This window comes from Lepidochelys kempii, chromosome 3 (genome assembly GCF_965140285.1).
Source record: "Lepidochelys kempii isolate rLepKem1 chromosome 3, rLepKem1.hap1, whole genome shotgun sequence".
Lineage (NCBI taxonomy): Eukaryota > Metazoa > Chordata > Testudines > Cheloniidae > Lepidochelys > Lepidochelys kempii.
The window spans coordinates 47,563,123-47,588,072 of NC_136382.1; the positions used below are offsets into that span (position 1 = coordinate 47,563,123).

At 41.9% G+C, this 24,950-nt stretch overlaps 1 protein-coding gene across 1 annotated transcript in view; it reads left to right on the forward strand.

The window, feature by feature from the left end:
• The first annotated feature begins 703 nt into the window (after positions 1-703).
• Positions 704-24,950, forward strand: part of FAM83B (family with sequence similarity 83 member B) — a 64,377-nt gene continuing 40,130 nt past the window's right edge. Inside the window, exon 1 of the mRNA XM_073335118.1 lies at positions 704-1,147. Within this exon, the coding sequence (XP_073191219.1) occupies positions 704-1,147 (444 nt within the window). The remainder of the gene's footprint in view (positions 1,148-24,950) is intronic.

The following is a 24,950-nucleotide window of genomic DNA, read 5'->3' on the forward strand; positions in this document are numbered from 1 at the left end:
GAGCAGGGTGGAACTAGAAATCAGATTGCCGAGTCATAGTCTGATTCAAGATGTGGGAGGAGAAAACTGTTTCAAGTAACTCATGAAAGTGAAGTAGGCTGGCTTTGGCTTCGGCTTCAAGCAGCAAGAGGATTAGATCAGCATGGGGAATAAAAAGATAGATAAAGATAAGGACATCAAAGGCTGTGGTTTCAGAGAAGCCTGAGAAAAGGTCTGTGTACAAGGGAGGAATATGAGAGACTAGAGCATAAAGAAGCAGGAATCAGGGCTGGGGTTTTAGCACTTTTAAGAATGGTCCAACAAGCATAGAGTACTGAAACAACTGACTGGAGGAAATTTACATATTCATTCTCCACACACAGAACGTGTGCTGTTTATACTATTAGACTAGGAATCCAGAAATCTGTGATGTATTGCCAGCCCTGCCACAGACTCTACATATGAACCTCAGCAAATCACTTAACTCACAAGTGCCTCAGTTTCCCCATCTGAAAAAGGGGAGAATAATACCCACTTGGCTTAGGTTTGTGAAGCTTAATGAATTTTTCAAAGCATTTTGAAATCCTTAGATGGTGGAAGAGAAGGTTAAAGTATTATTAAAATTGCCAAAAACGTTAACTGTTTTCTTTCAATTTCCTCTTAGGTACATTTCATTGGTGCATGAATGGAAATTTAAAAGGTTTGTCACTAAATATTGGTGAAAATGGAAACCTCATCTATGCTTTCATCTTTACACGATGAATGCAGATCAGACAATTACATTGAACCCCATTACAAGGAATGGTATCGTGTAGCTATTGATGCTTTAATTGAAGGAGGTTTAGAAGCCTACCAAGAATTTCTTTCCAAAGAGAGATGTTCAGAGTTCCTAGCAGAAGAAGAAATTAATTATATTTTGAACACTGTTCAGAAACTTCCTCAAAACACAGTTTATTCCCCTGACAATGCTGTTGATGATACCTCTTCCTCGGGAACTTATTGGCCTATTGAATCTGATGTGGAAGCTCCGAACCTTGACTTGGGCTGGCCCTATCTGATGCCTGGAATGTCTGGAGGTACAAATATTGATCTACTTTTTCATCCACCACGAGTACAGCCTTTCACAATAAAGGAAACTATTAGGAAGATGATAAGAGAAGCAAGAAAGGTAAACAGTTTAAACAATATTTATATTGTCTTATTTTTTCCACTGATAGTATGAACAAAAATCTGGCTGAAAGAAAAGTGGATGCAAAGAACACAGTAAAGAATTATTGGATTGAGGCCTTTGATAGGCACATAAGAAATGCATAGACAATTGACAGACTTGTTGTTTTGACCTCAGCTTTCCTTATGTTGAATATAAACTGAATCTTCATGTGAATGTTATAATAAATTTGGAACATTGGACTAGATCCTTAGCTGGTGTCATTCAGTCTAGCTTCAGGATCTATCCAGTTTGTTATTTTGCTGTGATTAGGTGTTCGTATGTGCATGTGAAGTTGTCTGTCAGTCCTATTCTTGTGAAAATTTTGCTGACTTACATGTACCAGAGTCATGTTTCTTGAAGCGCTCAGGAAGCAAGATTTTTTTTTTAATGACTTTGAATACAACTGCTGCTTACAGTAATAGAACAGAAAAGTACAAAAGAGGGGTAAGAAGAAGTGTGATATGAACTAAAGATGAACCAAATGCTATCTTCCTGTTTCCTAAAATTTATAAAGTCTGGTATTCTGCCTTCAGAAATTGCCAGTACCTGACACATGAGGAAAAGGTGAATGTTCTCCCACAAACTGTACTTAATTTACTGTGGAATATTGGACCCAGAGGGGAAAAATCTTTATGCAGGGATCAGGAATGCATATCAAAAAGTTGCATGCACTCACATCTTGCAAAACAAATAGAGGTATTATTTTAAGCCGACTAGCCTTGACTTGTGACGTTTTAACTGTACATTATCATATTTAGCTTAACCATTGATCACTGTGTGTGCTGCTGGAAAGCTATAGAGAAGTATTAGCACAATTGAAATTCCTTACCGTTTCAGAAGAGTCTCAATCTTGGATCAATATTTCTTTAAAATAGAAGCAAAACATACGTTTACTAATTTTAAGCTATGATGTATGAGGCACCTATCAAAGCTTTTTGTAACAGAAAGCTGTGTAAGCAAATACACATCTGTCCAAAGAAAAGACATGACTTAAAGCCCCACACTTAACCTCAGTAATGTGGCATGGAGGGGCACTGGAAGAGTGTAGGCTCAGATTCAGCAGTTCATCCCTGTTCAGCAAACCATTTATCAAAGAGTTTCACTTTAGGCCCTGTTTCATGTACCATGCGCTAAGTAAAACCATGAAATGACTTTATGTTTCTAACATTAAATTGGCTCTTTATTAAGAGAACTATTTACAGGCATGCTGCAACTGTAGCTAGTAGTCAAGCCAGGAGAATACAAATTGGCTTTGTGGTACCTCCTCCAAACCCTTCTCTCCTGCAACCTGTGCTCCTCCCTCCAAGTTCCCTGCAGATGGCTGCAGGTCATGGTTAAGCCTACCAAGGGCACATAAGTGTGTGCTCAACTTTAAGCTCCCGCTGAAGTGCTTTGCTGAACAAACATGGATTTAATCATGTGCTGATTTGTGGCCATAAAGAGGAAGTGGACTGGTAAGAGAATGGTGAGAAAAGGCAGTTATGTGGTGGTATTTTTCTACCACTGCAGTGCTGCCACCAGTCCATCTCTACCATTTGCTTACTGGTGCTGCTGCATGTTGGGAAGAAAACAGTCCAGTTGCAAAGGAGGGAGGAGTTGGGAAGAGTGGGTTTTCATGGCATATTCCTTTCTGAATGAGTCAGAATACTGTATTTATGTTAACGCTCCTGTTAGCAGCAATAATTCTGCCAATTTACTCTAATCTCCTTTCCCCATTGGAGGGCCTGATCCATGAAAACCCCCTTCCCCTAGGGAAAGCAATCAACAGCACAGTTAGCCATGCTGCCAGGACTGGCTTCCCCTTGTGGAGGGGGCTTGGAGTACCAAAAAGACATACTGGCTTCTCTCTGAAGACCTGAGATTGTGAGGTATAGCATGTCTTTTCTGTGTACGTGTTTCTTTCGGGCCTACAGTCCATGCTTCTTCCACTGGTTCTACCCTATGCAGGGGATGCTGCCACATGAATGCTCAAAATTTTGGGCAAATACTCCTCTGTGTGTTGTATGGGAAAGGTTGGATGTGACCTTTACCTGTTTTAAAGGAAGGATCTGTGTATAGTACTTTAAATAAAGTATTAGAGATCTAAATGACTTCCATGTTAATTAAGAGAATGTTTTGTAGTTGATGTTAAGACAGAACAAAGGCTTGATTGGTTGATCAGTGTAATACCAAACAGGAAAAAATGAAGCTTAATAGCAGTCTTAAAATTGAGCCTTGTGGTGATTTTGATTAGGTTCTTCCAGAAGTTAACATTCAGTCTTGAAGGGGGAAATGGTATTTGTCTGGGTCTTTAAACGTTTTTCTTGTATCTGCAGGTATGTGATTCATGCATAATTATGCTTAAAGGTGGACTGTAGGGGAGGTACTTATAATTAGCTGCAGTACAAATGTTTTAAGTCAGTTAGTAAACATTAGGATTCCAGAAAGAACCAGGTAACTTGCTTGGCAGAGGTAGGTTATGTTGAGACATTTTCATTAAAATGTGTTACTTGTCACATAATGGGGAGTGGTCAAATGAAACAGTCCTCAAGAACGAGAACTTCATTTATAACTTGGTGATGAGGCCCCAAATGTTTAATACCTTATCTCACCCCCACTGAAGTCAATAAGAATGTCAGCTTTAATGGGAGTAGAGACAGACCTTAAGTGTGCAAGGTAAACTAGCCTGAGACATGGTGGTGGTGGTTGATCCATCAGATAATCTAGATTCTCTTTAAATTTTGGGAGATTTACAGGGGAAGGATTACAAAGATTACTTTAAGGGTGAACTAATTTTTCTTGACCTCTTTCCTCAAGGTTGGATGCACCAATATGTGATTTATTAAAATAAGTACATATGTTAATTTTGTCCACTGCTTTCTTTACTGAAGCACGCTTTGTAAATATCATCACTGACTAATGATGGATCTACCCTGCCAGAGGAAGAATATCAGATGTAAGGCCAAGCTGTGCCAGGGGAGGGGGGAATCCATAAAAGATGTCCAAAGAATCTTGCCAATAATGTTTTCCTTATCCACTTAGCTTGTTGTGAATGATATAAAGATTAACACAGCAAAATACATTGAATTTAAAAATTAAGTTTAATTGCTACCATACTAATATGAAAACAAAGGACGGTGAAATAGCCATAGTGAGAAAAAGTACAAAGCCACCTTGAAGCAGCTACATGATTTTGAGCCCCCTCTGAAGAGAAATTGAGGATAAAGCAGGGTAGACAGGGCCTCCAGAAATAAGGCAGCTGGCTTGTTATCCTCATCCTTCAGAGATTTGTCAATAACACTGGCCTGTTTTCCAAACTCCTCTGGAGCTCAAGATGCTATAAAAGGACTGACTCATTGCACCTGATGGATAATATTTTTTCCCCAGATAATTACTCTTCTGAGCACTGGTATCAAGAACACTACTCCTCTGTTTTGGGTCAACATGAAACTTCCTTATCTTACTGTCCAGTACCACGGGTAACTCTATTAATAAAATATTCCTTCCATGAGTTCCCTATTGATTTCTCTTCACAATTGCCTCCAATATTATCAGGTCTGAGGCTTGCATACTGTGGTGTGGCAAAGAAATGAGAAAAATATTATATTAATATCTCAGGTGTGATGGTTCAGAGATGTCACAGCAGGAAAGAGGACAGAGAAGTGGCTGTGAAGCTGGGAGATGTACTTTGTGACAATGTCTCTTCCTCTCATTTTATGAGCTTGGTTTCTGTCTCCTCCCTAAATCACTCACGTGTTCCTACCAAGTCTCATAGTGGACATCCAAATATTGATCAGCTCCTCTTGGAAATCATTCAAATTACTTTCTGCAGAATCGCCTAGTTCAGACAACACCATGAGGTTTGGTTTGCACCACAAAGGGAGGATGTTTGGAAAACACCTCTCAGTGCTTACTGCAGTACTTTTAGAATTTTTGACAGCATATAATAAGTTAACATACACACCAGATCTTGGAAACAATTCTTGAAAATGCCAAAGCATATTTTTTTCTGTATTTCAAAAGATGTTTTAAAAAAAACCAAGCAACCAAAACCCTGAACCTGCGTTCTTTACACCAAATTACATTTACTTACTTGAATAGTCCTATGAGCCACAATTTTCAAACATGGGTTTCTGAAATCAATGGAAGTTGTGGGGCCCAGCCCTTTCATAAATAAGGCTACTAAATGAATTTACATAGCCAAACTTATACACCGAAGTTTGAAAATTTTGGGCATTACCTTCAGTTGGACTGTCAATGTGAGAAAAGATTGCAAAACTGGGACCTTAGAAAACATTAAAACTACACTGTAAAAAAGACTTTTATTAAATGTAGTAGGACTCATGGCAGAAACTTACTGACTGAGAAAGAAGTACCAACTCTGTTTGAATTTAACTCAAGAAAGATACAGGCCCACACACAGAAAGTAACTGCTTATGCTGTCTTCCAGCTCACAAGACTTAACTAGATCCAAACAACTGAATCTGTTTATGAACCTAGAAGGAGATTTTGTGTACAATAAGAAAAACTAATTCTTCTTTGAGTGATTGCACATGTCTATTATGGTCGGGGAGGGGAGAGGATGTGCCGCACACTTTGTGCACCAATGCTGGAGAGTTTTCCTAGCAGAACCCAGAGGGGTGGCCACACTGTAACCTGGTGTTCTTTGTGTTCTGACCTAAGGGTATAAAGGGTAGAGCCACCATGCCTATCCTACATTTCCTTCTTATCAGTGGTCAGAACATGCTCTCTGATCATTCCATTAGAGAACTTGCTGGTTTTAGTTAGTGGTACTAATTTTGGGGTCCTTAGATCTCCTTTTTTCTTTTTTAATCAATTGTTCACAATTAGTAGTCAGTGGACTCCAGGCTCTACCTTGTACTGGAGGAACCTATGCCAAAGGTCCCTTGACTTCTAACCTGGCTCTGGATGTCACAAACCAGTGCTTGTGAGCGACTCTCACTGCCTGAAATGCCTCAGTGAGGGTGAACTCAGGGACAAGCATCTGATTTTTCAGGGGCTTCAAGACAAGAACCAAGAAGTAGAGAGAAGAACGTCTCCAGTACATCCTTGTGGAGGCCACTGTTGGCCTGGCATCAATATCACTTCCGTTGACTAAAGGGAGTTCCTAGCCATGTGGGAGTGCTCCCATGCTCTTGCAGACAGAGAGAGGAGGATATCCTCCTCACCAGAGCACTCCTCAAAGAGGCACAAGTGCTTGGAGCACCCTCACCCTCCAAAGCCAAAGAAGAGAATGGCCTCCACATTGTTAAGGTCCGTGGTGCAGAACTCTGCAACTGCAGAAGCTGCTAGCAAATCTGGTATTGAAGATAAAGTGTGCCTTTCAGGCCACTGCTCCCTGTTGTTGCATCCTAGTGGATCAACCAACCTAGAGCTGATGTCTCTGATTGCCATACCGGTGCTGGTATGGCAGGCTACTTCTTCGGTGCAGGTGCTGGAGCTGCTGCCTTTGCTCAAAGAGGGGCATTTTGGTACTGCCTACTCCAGAGCCTTATGCAGACGTAAAGGATCTGCTGAGCTTCTCAGTACCACTCTGACTGATTATTCACTCTGACTTCCTTGCCAGGCCTGTTGTGACAGTTGGGTCTACAAATTTACCTGAATTGTGAGTTCAACTGTAAAAAGTATGTAAAAATTCTTAAAAGATTATAATAACAAATGTTAATGGGAAAAGGTCTGAAAGAAAGACAGAATAACTGAATTAATCTAAACCAAAAGGCCAAGCTGATATAATTTCAACACAATCCTTGAGTTATGCTAGTAGTCTAAATAATAAGATGGGTTAACTAGAGTGCCTCGTATTAAATGAGGATATTGATATAACAGGTATCACAGAATCTTGGTAGAATTATGATAATCAATAGGACACAGTAATATCAGGGTATAAAATATATAGGAATGACCTGAATAGGTTGTGCTGTTGGGGGAGTGGCATTATATGTGAAAGAGAGCCTAGAATCAAATGAAGTAAAAATCTTAAATGAACCAAACTGTACCATAGAATCTCTGTTGATAGTAATTCCATGCTTGAATAATAAGAATATAGCAGTACGGACGTAATACAGACCACCTGACCAGGATGGTGATTGTGACTGAAATGCTCAGGGAGATTAGAAAGGATATTAAAATAAATAAACTCCATAATAATAATTAATAATAATGGGAATTTCAACTATCCCTCTTTTGACTGGGTACATATCACCTCAGGGTGGGCTGCAGAGATAACACCTTGACACCTTAAATGACTGCTTCTTGGAGCAACTAGTCCTGGAACCCACCAGAGGAGAGGCAATTCTTGATTTAGTCCTAAGTGGAGCACAGGGTCAGGTCCAAGAGGTGAATATAGCTGGACCGCTTGGTAATAGTGACCGATATAATTAAATTTAAACATCCCTGTGGCAGAAAAAACACCACAGAGGTCCAACACGGTAGCATTTAATTTCAGAAAGGGGAACTATACAAAAACTAGGAGGTTAGTTAATTAAATTAAAAGTACAGCACCAAAAGTAAAATCCCTGCAAGCTGCATGGAAACGTCTTAAAAACACCGTAATAAAGGCTCAACTTAAATGTATACCCCAAATTTAATAAACACAGTAAGAGAACCAAAAAAGAGCCACCATGTCTAAACAACAAAGTAAAAGAAGCAGTGACAGGCAAAAAGGCATCCTTTAAAAAGTGGAAGTTAAATCCTAGTGAGGAAAATAGAAAGGCGCATAAACACTGGCAAATGATGTATAAACATATACTTAGGAAGGCCAAAAAAGAATTTGAAGAACAGCTAGCCAAAGGCTCAAAGTAAGAAAAGAAAGTTCAAGTACATTAGAAGAAGGAAGCCTGCTAAACAACCTGTGGGGCCACTGGATGATCAAGATGCTAAAGGAGCACTCAAGGACGATAAGGCCATTGTGGAGAAACTAAATGAATTCTTTGCATCGGTCTTCATGGCTGAGGATGAGAGGGAGATTCCCAAACCTGAGCCATTCTTTTTAGGTGACAGATCTGAGGGACTGTCCCCAATGATACCCACTGAGGTATCATTAGAAGAGGTTTTGGAACAAATTGATAAACTAAATAGAAATAAGTCACCAGGGCCAGATGGTATCCATCCGAGAGTTCTGAAGGAACTCAAATATGAAATTGTAGAACTACTAACTGTAGTCTAACCTATCATTTAAATCAGCTTCTGTACCAGATGACTGGAGGATAGCTAATGTGACACCAATTTTTTAAAAGGGCTCCAGAGGTGACCCTGGCAATTACAAGCTGGTAAGCCTGACTTCAATGCCAGGCAAACTGTTTGAAACTATCGTAAAGAACAAAATTGTCAGACACATAGATGAACATAATTTGTTGGGGAATAGTCAGCATGGTTTTTTGTAAAGGGAAATCATGCCTCACCAATCTACTAGAATTCTTTGAAGGGGTCAACAAGCATGCGGACAAGGGGGATTCAGTGCATATAGTGTATTTAGATTTTCAGAAAGCCTTTGACAAGATCCCTCACCAAATGCTCTTAAGGAAAGTTAAGCAGTCATGAGATAAGAGATAAGAAGGTTCTCTCATGGATTGGTAACTAGTTAAAAGATAGGAAACAAAGGGTAGGAATAAATGGTCAGTTTTCAAAATGGAGAGGGGTAAATAGTGGTGTCCCCCCGGGGTCTGTAGAGGGCCCAGTCCTATTTAACATATTCATAAATGATCTGGAAAAAGGGGTACACGGGTGGCAAAACTTGCAGATGATACAAAACTACTCAAGATAGTAAAGTCCCAGGCAGACTGCAAAGAGCTACAAAAGAATCTCAAAATCTGGGTGACTGGGCAACAAAATGGCAGATGAATTTCAATGTTGATAAATGCAAAAGTAATGTACATTGGAAAACATCCCAACTATACATCTAAAATGATGGGGGTCTAAATTGGCTGTTACCACTTGAGAGAGATCTTGGAATCATTGTGGATAGTTCTCTGAAACATTCACTCAATGTGCAGTGGCACTCAAAAAAGCTAACAGAATATTGGGAATCATTAAGAAAGGGATAGGTAATGAAACAGAAAATATCATATTGCCTCTATATAATCCATGGTACACCCACATCTCGAATACTGCATGCAGATGTGGTCGCCCCATCTCAAAGATATATCGGAATTGGAAAAGGTTCAGAAAAGGGGCAACAAAAATGATTAGGGGTATGGAACGGCTACTGTATCAGGAGAGATTAATAAGACTGGGACTTTTCAGCTTGGAAAAGAGACGACTAAGGGGGGATATGATAGAGGTCTATACAATCATGACTGGTATGGAGAAAGTAAATAAGGAAGTGTTATTTACTCCTTCTCATAACACAAGAACTAGGGGCCACCAAATGAAATTAATAGGCAGCAGGTTTAAAACAAACAAAAGGAAGTATTTCTTCATACAATGCACAGTCAACCTCTGGAACTTGTTGCCAGAGGATGTTGTGAAGGCCAAGACCATAACAGGGTTCAAAAAAGAACTTAAATTAATGGAGGATAGGTCCATCAATGGCATCCCTAGCTTCTGTTTGCCAGAAGCTGGGAATGAGCGACAGGGGATGGATCACTTGATGATTACCTGTTCTGTTCATTCCCTCTGGGGCACCTGGCACTGGCCACTGTCGGAAAACAGGATACTGAGCTAGATCGACCTTTGGTGTGACCGAGTATGGCTGTTCTTATGTTTTTATGTTAAAAACAGGAAATGTGGAGCTGGAAGTTAATGAGCCAAAATTGGTGTGTTGGTTATTAGGCCTAGCTGGTGGACAAAATAATGAGGGGATGGGCTATTCCATCCATCACTCATTTTTTGAGTCCTTAAAAGGGAGAGATTCTGTGGGAAAAGTTGAAAAGAACAGCAAGAAAACAAAAGGCTACTGTAATGAATTTCACCATCATGGCTGCCACCCCTATCGTTTTCAGGGATCCCAGACCTTCCTCATCCTGATCCTGAGAGGTGTCCTGACCAGAATGGGCCAGAAATAGAGGGACCCAGATGACCTTCCACCTCTGACAGTTCTAGCTGAATCCCAATCCACACCTGGGATGACAGTTATTACTCATCTTTAATACTGTTGAAGAGACTGTCAAACAAAGGGGGTTCGCCATCTAAAGGGAAAGGGAACAAAAAAAGTTGTTAAAATGAAAGCCATACTTAAAAGATTTGAAATGTATTGACTGTTTTTCCTTCTGTTCTTTATCTTTAATAAAAAGGTTAAAAGGACTTTTAATGGTGTATTTATCATGGTGCTAAGCAGGCTAAGGTCTCTGTATACCAAATCTCAAAGCTTGTTTAACACTGTTTAGTGTTGGACAGTGACTGGGTTATGTTAACACCTTTACCCCATATAGTCCATCTAAATTAATACATCAGGCCCGTTGCATATTGGTTTCCACATCAGGATCTGCTACACTGGCAATAACATCAGGTCTGGTACTGCTTCCAGTAATCTCGATGCCTGCTCCAAAACCAGTGGCAACCCCTCCACTGCAGTGCACAGTGCTGATAACTAGGAAGCCCCTGATGTTATCACTGAAACTGTAGACCCATCATACATTATGGTACTGATCTCTTGTGATACCAGCTGGTACTGTTCCACCCTGGCCTTTGGAGTACTCATACTCTTCCTCAGAGTCTGAAGTCTCCCACTTCATGGAATCCAGAGCTTCCTCCAGGGGTCATCCCTGCTCTTGTAGGACTAGTTCTGACAAGAGCAGATTGAGAGAATGCAGTGCCACAATTGGCCTCTGGTACCATGCCAACCCTATTATAGGCCCTACTGGGTAACATGCAGGATGCCTCTGGCATCGAAATCCTCATCTATGGCACTATAGAAATCAGTCACTGAGAAGGGAAGTCTCCCCACCTGGTCACAAAAGACCATCCAAAGTCAGTACCGGGCAACTGCTACATTACTGCTTCCTCTTGATGGAGGAAGTTTCTCCACATGGAACTGACAGACTACTCGACGTTGGTGCCAAGGATTGGCATTGCCTGTGCTTCAGGCAGGCCTCCAGCATCAATAGTGGGGACAGTGCTGGACTCAACCCGAGCAAGAGCTTTTCTGCCACAGAGTTTTCTAGCTTTACAAAACCTATGTATGTTCTTCAAGACCCATCCCTGAAAACTTGGTGAGGAATTGCCTCAGGCTCCAGGGGCATATGGTTGTATGTACTTATGTGAGTTGTATGCCACATCTCAGAGGGTTACAGACATGGCTCAAGTTAGTTTACTGCCCTTAGATACATCACCTGAATACACTAGTCTGTATCCCAGAGAATTGCCTGTCTTCCCTGGATTGGTGGATGAACCAAGGCATTATTTACAGGAGAGGTCCCGTTTTTACCCATCTCTTCCCTCAGTGACTTTGGTAATGGATATTCTAGCCATGGGGTGGGGAGCACATCTGGGAGATCTGCAAGCTCTAGGCTTGTGGTCCACCCACCAGGCAACACATTTTAAATTTATGGGCAACTGCCAGAGCCTGCCACTAATTTCTGCCTCATATACAGAGCAGAACTATTCATGAGAAAGCAGTCAAGCTCTGGAATTTCTCCATATGGAATTCCGTGATTCTCATAGCATCACAGTGACCAGAATGGCTGAGTGCTCTGAGTGAACAGATTGTTCCTCTTGGATCATGAATGATCTCTCAATATGACCTTTCTAAGAGCAATATTTCAAATAGGAGAAGTTCCATCAATGGATTGATTTCTAACCTCTCAGAACAGTAAATGTTCCCTATTTTGTTCGAAGGTGGACCACAGCCCTGGGATCCTTCCCAGGGACAAGGGGCCACTCTATTCCTAGCTGGCTGCAATTTTGTGTTCCTGCTAGGGCTGTATTCTCTAACCACATGACCTCCAAGTTCCGTAAAGTTCTAGAAAGATTTTCTACCTATCAGAGACCTTATTGCATGGTAGGATTTGAACTTAGTACTGTTTGCCCTTGTGAATCTTTAGTCACCTGTTCGTTGTTACACCTTTCAGCAAAATTGGCCTTTCTAATGGCCATCACCCCACTGAGGACAGTAGGGGAGCTATGTGCCCTGGTAAAAGATCCTGCATACACTTTGTTTTATCAAGGTCAAGGTACAGCTTCGGCCACCCTAAGTTTCTCTCAAAAGTAGTATCTGATTTCCACCTCAACCATCCGGATATTTGCGGATCTTCTTTACAAAGCCACATGCTCATAAAGATGAACAACAACTCCATGCTTTGGATGTTTACCAAGCACTGGCATTTTATCTAGAATAGAACAAAGCCTTTTTGGGTCTCTTCCCAGCTCATTTCCTATCTGCAGCGAATGAGAGGACTTCCTCTAACAGTGCAACAACTATCCATATAACAGTGCAACAACTATCCATATATCCAATTGGAAAAGCTCTCTGTGCTAGAACACACTCAGCCTCTATGCCTTTGTGGGAAATGTTCTTTTCATGGACAGCTGCAGAGAAGCAACGTGGTCTTCAGTCCACTCCTTTGTTACACATTATGTAGTTGCTGCTGCATCAAGGGAAGATAAAAACATGGAGAAAGCAGTTCTGCATTCCCTCCTCCAATGAGACTTGAAGCTCCACCTCCATTGGAAACTGCTTGGGAGTCACCTAATGCAGTGGGTTTTAACCTGTGGTCTGTGGACACCTGAGGGTTCACAGACTATGTGCAAGGGGTTTTTGAAAGATGACTATAAAAATAAAGTTTCAGATACCAGAAAAGGCATTCTGTTTTTCTGATCAATCAGAAGTATGTGAATACCCTCATTTACTGGTCAAAACCCAAAGTGGTGGTGGTACTATAAAAGCCCACTGTTTAGCGCCCTTTCTCATGCTGCATCAAATGCCACGCTGAGCACGTGCAACAGTTATGGTTGATTTCTGTTCAGTCAGTTTTCAGTCGAAGACTTCTATGGTAGGGGTCTGCAGACCACAGGTTGAATTTCCAAAGGGGTCCACACCTCCATTTGAAACTTTTTAGGAGTGTGTATTGAGGCAGAGTAGCCTCCCTCTGAGCAGCAGGGCGAAGGACCACTATTCATCCCCCTGGCTGCCCTCCACCCTGCCCCCCCTCACTGGAAGTCCCAGGGTGGGACAGGAAGTATAAAAGGAGAGCCCCAGCGCTCAGTTGGGGCTGGAGCACTGAAGGGAGCAGACGGCTTTTCAAGGGAGCTGGGATCTCAACGGGATCCCAAACAAGGCCCCGAGTGAGACAGACCAGTGCCCAGAGGCACTGCCAGGATCGCCGTCAGATGGATGCCCTGAGGAGCTGTGGGGATTGCCAGTGGCTATGTACCCAAGGAGATGGAGGACCTTTGGACTGCCAGGACCCTACACCCAGATTGTAGTAGGAAGTAGCCTAGGGGAAGCAGACTCTGGTCTGGTTCTGCTGCTGGAGTGTGAGTCCGCGTGTTGTGGCAGATCCCCGCTGACCCTGTGGTGGAACACTCCACCACTGATAGGGGCCTGGGCTGGAATGTGGTGGAGTCGGTGGGCCTGCATACCCCTGCCACCCTACCCCTGCGGTAGCAGGCTCCCCACCTGAGGCCCAAGAGGCCTGCATTCATCTACCCGAGACGTCTACCTGAGCCAGAATGCCAGACTGCTTTGTCTGCTGTGTTTGCTCTGTGCCTGCCTAAACGGCCCAGAGTTGATGGACTATTTGTGCTCTGCCCTGCCCGGGGAGCTACAGCTCCCTTATAGTCTGTTAATTACTGTCAGCCCCATCCAGAAGGGGCTGGCTTATAGACTGTGGCTCTGCCTTGCCCAGAGGGCCGGAATTTCCCATACAAACTGTCACTTGCAGTCTGCTGGGAGTGAGGTGGAGTGGCCTCCCCAAGCAAGGGACCACTACAGGGTCTGCAAATGAAAAAAGTTTGAAAACCATTGATCTACTGTAAAGGACAGGACATATACTATCACTCTGAGCAATAAAAACAGTTACATTGTAGTTTTGGCTGTTTTGAGATGTGTTGCATATGTGCATTACACAACCTACCATTCTTTCCCAACACATCAGAATCTATCATCTGAGTCTGGTATGAAGGAACAGAAGGAAGGGTGGGCTGGCTATGCCCTTTATACCCTCATCTCAGAGCACAAGGAACACCGTGGAACACACGTGGCTGCTTCTTTGGTTACTACCTGGGAAACTTTTCAGCTCTGGTCTCGGTGTGCCTATCTGTCTGTCTCTCTCACTCACAAATGTAAGAACATAAGAATGGCCATACTGGGTCAGAACAAAGGTCCATCCAGTCCAGTATCCTGACTACCGACAGTGGCCAATGCCAGGTGCCCCAGAGGGAGTGAACCTAACAGGTAATGATCTAGTGATCTCTCTCCTGCCATCCATCTCCACCCTCTGACAAACAGAGCCTAGGGACACCATTCCTTACCCATCCTGGCTAATAGCCATTAATGGACTTAACCTCCATGAATTTATCCAGTTCTCTTTTAAACCCTGTTATAGTCCTAGCCTTCGCAACCTCCTCAGGCAAGGAGTTCCACAGGTTGACTGTGTGCTGAGTGAAGAAGAACTTCCTTTTATTTGTTTTAAACCTGCTACCCATTAATTTCATTTGGTGGCCCCTAGTTCTTATATTATGGGAACAAGTAAATAACTTTTCCTTATTCACTTTCTCCACACCATTCATGATTTTATATACCTCTGTCCTATCCCCCCTTAGTCTCCTCTTTTCCAAGCTGAAAAGTCCTAGCCTCTTTTTTTAATCTCTCCTCATATGGGACCTGTTCCAAACCCCTAATCATTTTAGTTGACCTTTTCTGAACCTTTTATAATGCCAGCATATCTTTTTTGAGATGAGGGACCACATCTGTACTCAGTATTCAAGATGTGGGCGTACCATGGATTTATATAAGGGCAATAAGATATTCTCCGTCTTATTCTCTATACCTTTAGAAATTATTCCTAACATCCTGTTTGCTTTTTTGACTGCCACTGCACATTGTGTGGATGTCTTCAGAGAACTATCCACGATGACTCCAAGATCTTTCTCCTGATTAGTTGTAGCTGAATTAGCCCCCATCATAATGTATGTGTAATTGGGGTTATTTTTTTCAATGTACATTACTTTACATTTATCCACATTAAATTTCATTTGCCATTTTGTTGCCCAATCACTTAGTTTTGTGAGATCTTTGTGAAGTTCTTCACAGTCTGCTTTGGTCTTAACTATCTTGAGCAGTTTAGTATCATCTGCAAATTTTGCCACCTCACTGTTTACCCCTTTCTCCAGATCATTTAAGAACAGGTTGAATAGGATTGGTCCTAGGACTGACCCTTGAGGAACACCACTAGTTACCCCTCTCCATTCTGAAAATTTACCATTTATTCCTACCCTTTGTTCCCTGTCTTTTAGCCACCTCTCAATCCATGAAAGGATCTTCCCTCTTATCCCATGGCAACTTAATTTACGTAAGAGCCTTTGGTGAGGGACCTTGTCAAAGGCTTTCCGGAAATCTAAGTACACTATTTCCCCTGGATCCCCTTTGTCAACATGTTTGTTGACCCCCCTCAAAGAACTCTAATAGATTAGTAAGACATTATCTCCCTTTACAGAAACCGTGTTGACTTTCGCGCAACAATTTGTGTTCTTCTATGTCTGACAATTTTATTCTTTACTATTGTTTCAACTAATTTGCCCGGTACTGACGTTAGACTTACCAATCTGTAATTGCCAGGATCACCTCTAGAGCCCTTCTTAAATATTGGCATTACATTAGCTATCTTCCAGTCATTGGGTACAGTAGCTGATTTAAAGGACAGGTTACAAACCATAGTTAATAGTTCTGCAATTTCACATTTGAGTTCTGTCAGAACTCTTGGGTGAATACCATCTGGTCCCAGTGTCTTGTTACTGTTAAGTTTCTCAATTAATTCCAAAACCTCCTCTAGTGACACTTCAATCTGTGGCAATTCCTCAGATTTGTCAGCTACAAAAGATGGCTCAGGTTTGGGAATCTCCCCAACATCCTCAGCCGTGAAGACTGAAGCAAAGAATTCCTTTTGTTTCTCCATGATGATTTTGTCATCTTTAAGTGCTCTTTTTGTATCTCGATCGTCCAGAGGTCCCACTGATTGTTTAGCAGGCTTCCTGCTTCTGATGTACTTAAAAATATTTTGTTATTACCTTTTGAATAATGGACATATGCAACTTTTTTCAAAGAGCAACAGTTACAAGTAGGTGATTAACCACTTCTTAGTCATTGTTGCCTTTTCGGTTCAGTAATAGATATGAATCACAGAATAGATGGGCACTGCTCGGATAAAAGCACTGCCCATTGAAATGTCTTGGAATGACTCCCTTTTATGGGCATCAATCAGAGTAGACATAGACATAATCTATTAGCGTATTCAAATAGTCCTCTATTGGAGGCTAATAAAATACTACTTTGAATTAAATAAGATCAACTTCTGTATGTATTTATATAAAAATAAATGTTCATACTGAGAAAGAAACTTATCACAGACTATGGGTGTGGGAGGCTGGGTTGAGCAACCTTTTTCACCCTCTCAGCAATACTCTGTGCCAACTGTTTTGAATATAATTTGAACAGAGACTGGAACAATGATAAACTGTGCTTGAGGCAATGCTTGTCTTAGCTTATTAATTACAGAAGTCTAATTAGATGAAAGTGATGCCATTTTAATGATTCATAGAATTTAGAGAAACTTGCTTGGTTTCACAAAGAACAATACATAAACATGTTAATCAACTGACTGACTGAAAAGATCCCCAAATGGTTCGAACCAGTTTATTTTAGGTGAGGTAAACTTTTACCATATTGATAATAACGGAGACAAATGCTGCCTCCCCTTCCAGCTGCTACTGATGTCCAATGCAATTGAAGGGGTGTAAGTGAAGGCAGAATTCAGGCCCTGATAAAATGTTTCAGCAAGTATTGAGTTCCAGCAAGTGCGCTGTGGAGTCAGCTGCTTTGAAACAAGCATATTAAACAAGCACACTAATATCATTCCTTTCACCTCTTCTCCTGTAAAATGATTTATGATTATTTAAAAACTGGCACAGCAGTCATGCCTGTAGCTTTCAGGCAAAATTTTGTATTGCCACCTTTTGATAAGAGATTGCGTTACCACCTGCTCTATGAGCCTTAAATGCTCTGCTGCTGTGGCTCACAGCCTGGACACCAACAGCCAGCAGACAAGAAGGCAGTTCCCTGAGTGTCTGTGTGCTGTGCAGCCTTCCTGCAACACAGCGGCTCCACTGTGATCTCCACTAGCTTTGGTTACTACTTGCAGAGTGACCCTAGTCCCAGGTTTCCCCAAAAACATCTGCCCTGGAGTAACCAACTGTTTCCTGGAACACTCAGAGAATTAATAAGGGTGTTGTCTTCTTTAGAGAGACAAAAGCACAGTTTATTACTGTAAATGGAGTTAACAATCACTTCTGTCCTAACCCAGCACTGAGTTGGTTTAGATTAAAAATAAAACAAGTTTATTTAATCAAAAAGGAGACTCCTAAAGAGAGAGGTTTTAAACGAGTTCATATACAAGAGATGAAGACAAAGTGGTTACAAGCAAATAAAACTAAAATATGCTTTCTAGTGGCTAATACTTTGTTGGATAATATTAAAGAAATTCTGTATTAAAATCACAAATGAGTTTGATTCCCCATAGTTTAAATTCCAGGGTATTACTAATTAAGAGGTCTCTTGGTTTTTGGTACTGTTTCTCTCCCTCTATGTGTGAAACTTGCAAGCTGCTAATTGTGTTAGTACATTCTGAGACAGAGTCTGTTCTCAAAGCAATTCTTTGTAACAACTACTACTCACACAGAGAGAGACTCAAAGCAATAATTTGTAACAACAGAAACAGCACCCAGAGACTCCTCGCCCTTTTGTTGTATTCATCTCGCTTTGTTAACAATTGTGATTAAAATAGAGATAGAGGATGTATGTGGATGGATGCTTGGTGTGGATAATAACTGAATGATCAGGGAGGTGCCAGCCTAAGAATCCAGTGTCCATCGGCTGAAGAAGGCGTCAAGTGGAAATAACTAGAGGAACCCCAGAGTGCAGACTGGAATCCACCCAACAGCCTCAAGAATGGGAGAACCAAAGATCAGGATAACATCTGGCAGCACGGAAAGCCGTCAGGAATGTGACATCTGCTGATTGATTCAGCAACAGCATGATGAAACAATTCCCATAGACTGGCATAGGAAGAAATTCCTATAAAAATGGACTCTAGAAAGTGAGAACTTTGGGGTCTGATTCTGCAAACCAACTTCCAGGAGCATCAGATGTGCATCTGATGAGGCCCTGCCCCCTCCTCATATCCAGGCCACCTGGCCAGTGGCTTGACATGAGCAACTCTAAGGCTGGTAACTAAGGAATGTTATAGCTATAACTAACTGCTTACTATGATTCTTTCTGTATTCACAATAAATGTGGTATTTTGCCTTTTCCCCTTTAATAAGATCCTGCTGGTTTGTATTTTATTGGTATAACAACTTCACTCAACAAGTTGCAGCCTTGGTTAAAGGTAGATTTCTTGTCAATATATTTTTTTGTTTCCAGCCATGGCTGACTTTCTCTTGGTCAGGACCTTCCACTGAAGTGCAAGGTGCTGGTCTCCATTCTCTTCTTAAGTGAAAGGCTTTTGCCTACGCAAGGTTTTTCACTTCTGTTCAGTTCCCAGAGACTTCAACTTTCTCTGTTGAAGGACTCAGCTTTATCACCTTGCAAGAGCTTCTGCCCGTTGTCTGTCCAGTAGTGGATGCCAAAATGGCTTCTTCTATCGCTGTTTTGCACACTCACTGTTTTGTCCCCAGACCATGACCCCATGCTGTTCTTCCCTTCCTGTGAACTTTCCATCCCCCTGCTGATTCGTATGTTAATAGGGCTTCAATTTTTTTTTTTTCACATGTTGTTTAATTTCATTGGAGACAGGTAGACAGCTGTCTTCCTTCTGGTCTGGGAGAGAACCTGTCTCTCCCTTCTTTGGTCACAGACTTTAAAGCATAATATCAGTGAGTATTTATAGTTCTGTATATTATGATAAGACATACATTCTACAGTGATCTTAATCACCAGTGTGTCATTAGCTTTCACAAAAGACCTTACCTGATGCACTTTTATAATACAGTAATAATGCATACAGTCAATTATTCAGTTACTTATAATTTCAGGTTCAGATCCATGGTCTATATCAGGGTTTGGCAACCTACGTCATGTGTGCCAAAGATGGCATGTGAGCCGATTTTTAATGGCACGCTGCTGCCTGCCAGGATCCCAGCCGCCAGCCCCACTCAGCCCGCTGCAGAACCCAGGCTGGCAGTGGGCTGAGTAGGGCCAGCGGCCGGGACCCCGGCAGGCAGCAGCGTGCCATTAAAAATCCTACCCGCCCCAGCCCACTCTTCTCCACACACCCCCAGCCCTCTGCCCTGACCCCACAACCCCACACCCCAGCCCTCTGCCCTGACTCCTACACCCTCCTCACATGCCCCCAGCCCCCCATGCCCTAACTCTTGCACCCCCCACACACATTCCCACCCCCACCCTGAGCACCAAACGGGAGTTTCTGCACCCTCCCCCCCACACATTCCCACCTGCACCCCTCGCACCAAATGGGAGTTGCCCACGTAAGCACTCTACACCCAAACCTCCTGCCCCAACCCTGAGCCACCTCCCTCATTCTAGCTCCTGGCCAGACCCTACACCCCAACACCCAGCCTGCTCCTTCACCCCCAGCCCTGTGCTCAGTGCACTCCCACCCTCCGCTCAGTGCAGAGAGAGAGGAAGAGAATGGGCTAGAACCAGGGAGAAGGTAGGTACCCACTCTATGTGGGCAGGGCCAGGATTCCAGACCAGCAGCAGGCTGAGTGGGGCCGGCAGCCGGGACCCTGGCTGGCAGAGCCAGGAGACGGAACCCCAAACCGGAAGTGGGCTGAATGGCAGCGGGCTGAGCTGCTCAGCCCACTGCTGGTCTGGGGTCCCGGCCACCAGCCCCGCTCAACCCGCTGCCAGTCTGGGGTTCTGGCTGCCGGCCCCTTGCCAGTCGGGGTCCCGGCCGCAGGCCCCACTCAGCCTGCTGTCGGCCTAGGTGAACGGAACCCCAGGAGCTGGCAGAGGGCTGAGCGGGCTGGCGGCGTAAGATCAGCATTTTAATTTAATTTTAAATGAAGCTTCTTAAACATTTTGAAAACCTTGTTTACATACGACAATAGTTTAGTTATATAATATATAGACTTATAGAGAGAGACCTTCTAAATACGTTAAAATGCGTTACTGGCACGCAAAACCTTAAATTAAAGTGAATAAATGAAGACTTGGCACACCACTTCTGAAAGATTGCCAACCCCTGGTCGACATAGTCCAATAAACCATTTGAAATGTATTCCCAGAGGGAGAAAAGCCATGTGGTCTGTGAAGACTTCATGCTGGTTCCTTCTCCACTGGTAATAATTGAGTCATTACCTCTTCCCCTTGTTAGCTTGATGACTTTGTTTACCTTTTAATGTAAATGCACTTTCATTGTCTCTGCCTGACAACCAGCGAAGCAAATACACATTCCATTGTCTAGAGCAGACTGCGCTTATGCATTGCTTACCAAACACATTTAAGAACATCCATCTAGCACAAATCCATAACTTCTTGTACACAACTCACACATACATCTCAGAAGAATATAAATAAGTAAGTTATTTGTTGTCCAATGACCTATTACATGCCACCTTTTGGGTATATATCATGACAACAGTGTGTTAGGTGTAGTGAGCATGTCAAGCCTGCTAGAAGCTGCTAGCCTAGAGTTGTGAAGCACCATTGGGCCTCTGTGTCACAGCAGGGACTACACATTGTTCTATTTTTGCACTGTGCCTAGTACAATGGGGCTATTTTAATAACAGGCCATTGGCTGCAGTACTGGTCAGAAAGGGGCCAAGTCTCTACTTGGAACACCTATATGAATCCCAGTGCCAGATTCCTCAGGCCCTATTGAGTTTTTGAGAATTCCTCTGTGGGACATTAGTCTTAGTTTTGTATCTGTAGTACAGTATGTTTAATCTTTTTGGGAAAGGTTTTCACTGCTACTGTCCCTCAGGTATAAATTTAGTTTCATTCTGTTGTGGAAAGAAAGTATTTTCAGGCATTCAGTCTGTGTTGATTTGTTTTGGAAATTTATATTGCATTATCTACCTACCTGACAAAAAATTTACACAGCAATAACAAGATAAAAATGCAGCATATACAAAGCAAATACTAATGGAGAAATTTAGTAAAATAACTCTATTATTTATAGCTGGCCATCTAAATGGCTTTTTTTCCAATATGAAATGTGTGGGTCATGCTGACTTGGTCACAAATATAAGATTTTTCTCAAATATCAGCTGAATTAGGTATATTATATGACCATATGGATTCAGCCAATTTTGGGGGGAAATAATGAATGAACCCATTTTGTATGATTTGTTTATTTATGTATTTGTTTTTTAAAAAATATGTAATTGTAACCCTAGGGATATTTCCTCCAGAACAGGGTTGAACCACATTAATATCCTGTTTCAGAGGAACAGCCGTGTTAGTCTGTATTCGCAAAAAGAAAAGGAGTACTTGTGGCACCTTAGAGACTAACCAATTTATTTGAGCATGAGCTTTCGTGAGCTACAGCTCACTTCATCAGATGTTTACCGTGGAAACTGCAGCAGACTTTATATACACACAGAAATCATGAAACAATACCTCCTCCCACCCCACTGTATCCTGGTAATTCCATCATTAGGTGGGAGAGATTTGGGGTTGCAAACTGGAGAGGGATTCTATGGCTTTCCAGTCCCAGGCAGATCTCTGGGGTCACCAGATATGTGGAGTCAAGAGGTGGCAAGATGAAAGGGACTGCTGGAGTGAAGTGATTTAAATAATTAATTGACATAACTATTTAAGTCACTTGATTTTTGTTTAAGTCACTGCTTTCAGTCCGGTTGAGACTTTGTAAAACTAATTTGAAATTTATGCTATTGCTACTTTAAAATGTTAATGAACTAAATTATAAATGATGCTGTTTTAACTGCCACTATTAGTAGGGTATGTTATTTCAATTTTACAAAACTATTCTATATAGAAATTTAAGGCTCTGATCATGCAGACAGCTAAGCAGATACGTAACTTTGTTCACATGCATAGTGTCATTAACTGCAGTGGGACTACTCATGCTTAAAGTTAAGCATGTGCACAGATGTTTGAAGGAGCAGAACTGATTTATTACAATTATACATATGATCCTGCTATACAGATGTTCTTTACTCCTAATTACCTAAAAACAATTTTCTCAAAGCTACATTCTTCTATACAGAGAACACTGTAAGTACTCCAGTGCAGGTGGTACATAGGTTGAAGTCAAATTGCAATTCAGGACTCTGCTCAGTAAAAGAAAAATAGACTTTGCCGTTGACTTCAAAAGGGCCAGGATTTCACTCTCAGTATGTTGCTGAAAATAAAATACAATAATAATGATGCATATTAATAATAAATAGAGATGTTACTCTTAAGTCAAAATTAAGGGCCATATATTCAAAAATACTCAGCTCCTATCACTCTTAACATCTTACCCTAAATTACTTACCTTAGAGCAGTGGTTCTCAAACTCTTTTCAGAGAACTATCCCCAATGACTCCAAGATCTCTTTCTTGAGTGGCAACAGCTAATTTAGACCCCATCATTTTATATGTATAGTTGGGATTATGTTTTCCAATGTGCATTACTCTGCATTTATCAACATTAAATTTCATCTGCCATTTTGTTGCCCAGTCACCCAGTTTTGTGAGATCCCTTAACTCTTCGCAGTCTGCTTTGGAATTAACTGTCATCTGCAAATTTTGCCACCTCACTGTTTAGCCCTTTTTCCAGATTATTTATGAATATGTTGAACAGTACTGATCCCAGTACAGACCGATGCGGGACACCACTATTTCTCTCTCCGTTCTGAAAACTGACCATTTATGCCTACACTTTGTTTCCTATCTTTTAATCAGTTACTGATTCATGAGGGGATCTTCCCACTTATCCCAAGACAGCTTACTTTGCTTAAGAGCCTTTGGTAAATATATATAGATAATACTTAGGGCTAGATTTTTTTTTAAAGGTATATAGGCACTTATCGCAATGCTGAACTGCTTTAGGCACCTAAACATCATTTTCAACAGGGATTTAGTCACCTCCAAACCTAACTTCTATTGACACTCAAGTGCCTAAATCCTTTTAGGAAAATGTGATTTACATGTCTAAATCAGTTAGGCATTGCAAAGCTGAGTTAATCAATATCTAAACACTTTCAAAACTCTGGGCCTTAGTACTTACACAATGCTTTTCATCTTTGATCTCAAAGTGCATTACCAAAGTGGGTAAGAATTATTATCCCTATTTTACAGCTGGAAAATCTGAGCCACAGAGAGAGTGACTGAATTCCTCTAGCTGCCAATAAGGGTATGTCTACTTTTTGACCTGGGGTGTGTGTTTCCCAGCTTGAGGAATACCATGCTTTCACTGATCGAGCTGGTGTGCTAAAAATAGCATAGCTGCAGTGGTGTGAGCAGCAGAAGGGGCTAGCCATACTGAGTACCTACCAATCTGAGACCCTAGGCAAGTATCTGGAGTGGCTAGCCCCTCCTGCTCCTTGCACTGCTGTGGCTACATTCTATTTTAAGTGTACTACCTCGATCAGAGATAGTGTGGGTATGTCTCCTCAAGCTGGAATTATACTGTGACATGTTCGGTCACAGAAACTCCCTCAAGACTGTCACTAGATGTTCTCGGATAACACTGAGAAGAAACCTCCCTGCCAGAGAAGGCTTCCCTCCACTCCTGTCTTGCTGAGTAAGACACTCTAGTCAACTACAGCACAGACCAAGAGGTTGGGCCATGCCCCCTTCAGTTCACTGAAACTGAGATCCACTCAGCTCAGGGGCTTCTTAGTTAACAGAGACTTTCCCAGCACCCAGTATTCAGTCTTTCTAGGAGCCTAAACCCCAAATAGATCCGTTTTACTCTGTATGAAGCTTATGCAGGGTAAACTCATAAATTGTCTGCCCTTTATAACACTTATAGAGAGAGATGCACAGTTGTTTGTCCCCCCAGCTATTAATTACTTACTCTTGCTTAATAAGCAAAAAGTGATTTTATTAAGTATAAAAAGTAGGATTTAAGTGGTTTCAAGTAATAACAGGCAGAACAAAGTAAGTTACCAATTCAAATAAAATAAAACATGCAAGTCTAAGCCTGATTACAACTGATTACAGATGAAAGCTCACCCCAGAGGTGTTCCAATAAGCTTCTTTCACAGACTGGACTCCTTCCTATTCTGGGTTCAGCAATCACTCACACCCCTGTAGTTACTGTCCTTTGTTCCAGTGTTTTTTTAGGCATCTCTTGGGGGTGGAGAGGCCATCTCTTGCGCCAGATGAAGACAAAATGGAGGAGTTTCCAGGGCCTTTTATATTCTTTCTCTTATGGGCAGAAACCCCAGCAAAAAGATGGAATTGGTAGCCACCTGGGCAAGTAACATGTCCATGAATGATTCAGCTTTTTGCAGGCTGACGTCACTGTTTACATGTTAGTTTGAATGTTCCCAGGAAAGCTCAGATGTGGACTGGCGTATCCCAAAGTCCATTGTCAGTTAGATGGGGTGGGATCTGAGTTACCACAGAGAATTCTTTCCTGGGTATCTGGCTGGTGAATCTTGCCCATATGCTCAGGGTTTAGCTGATCGCCATA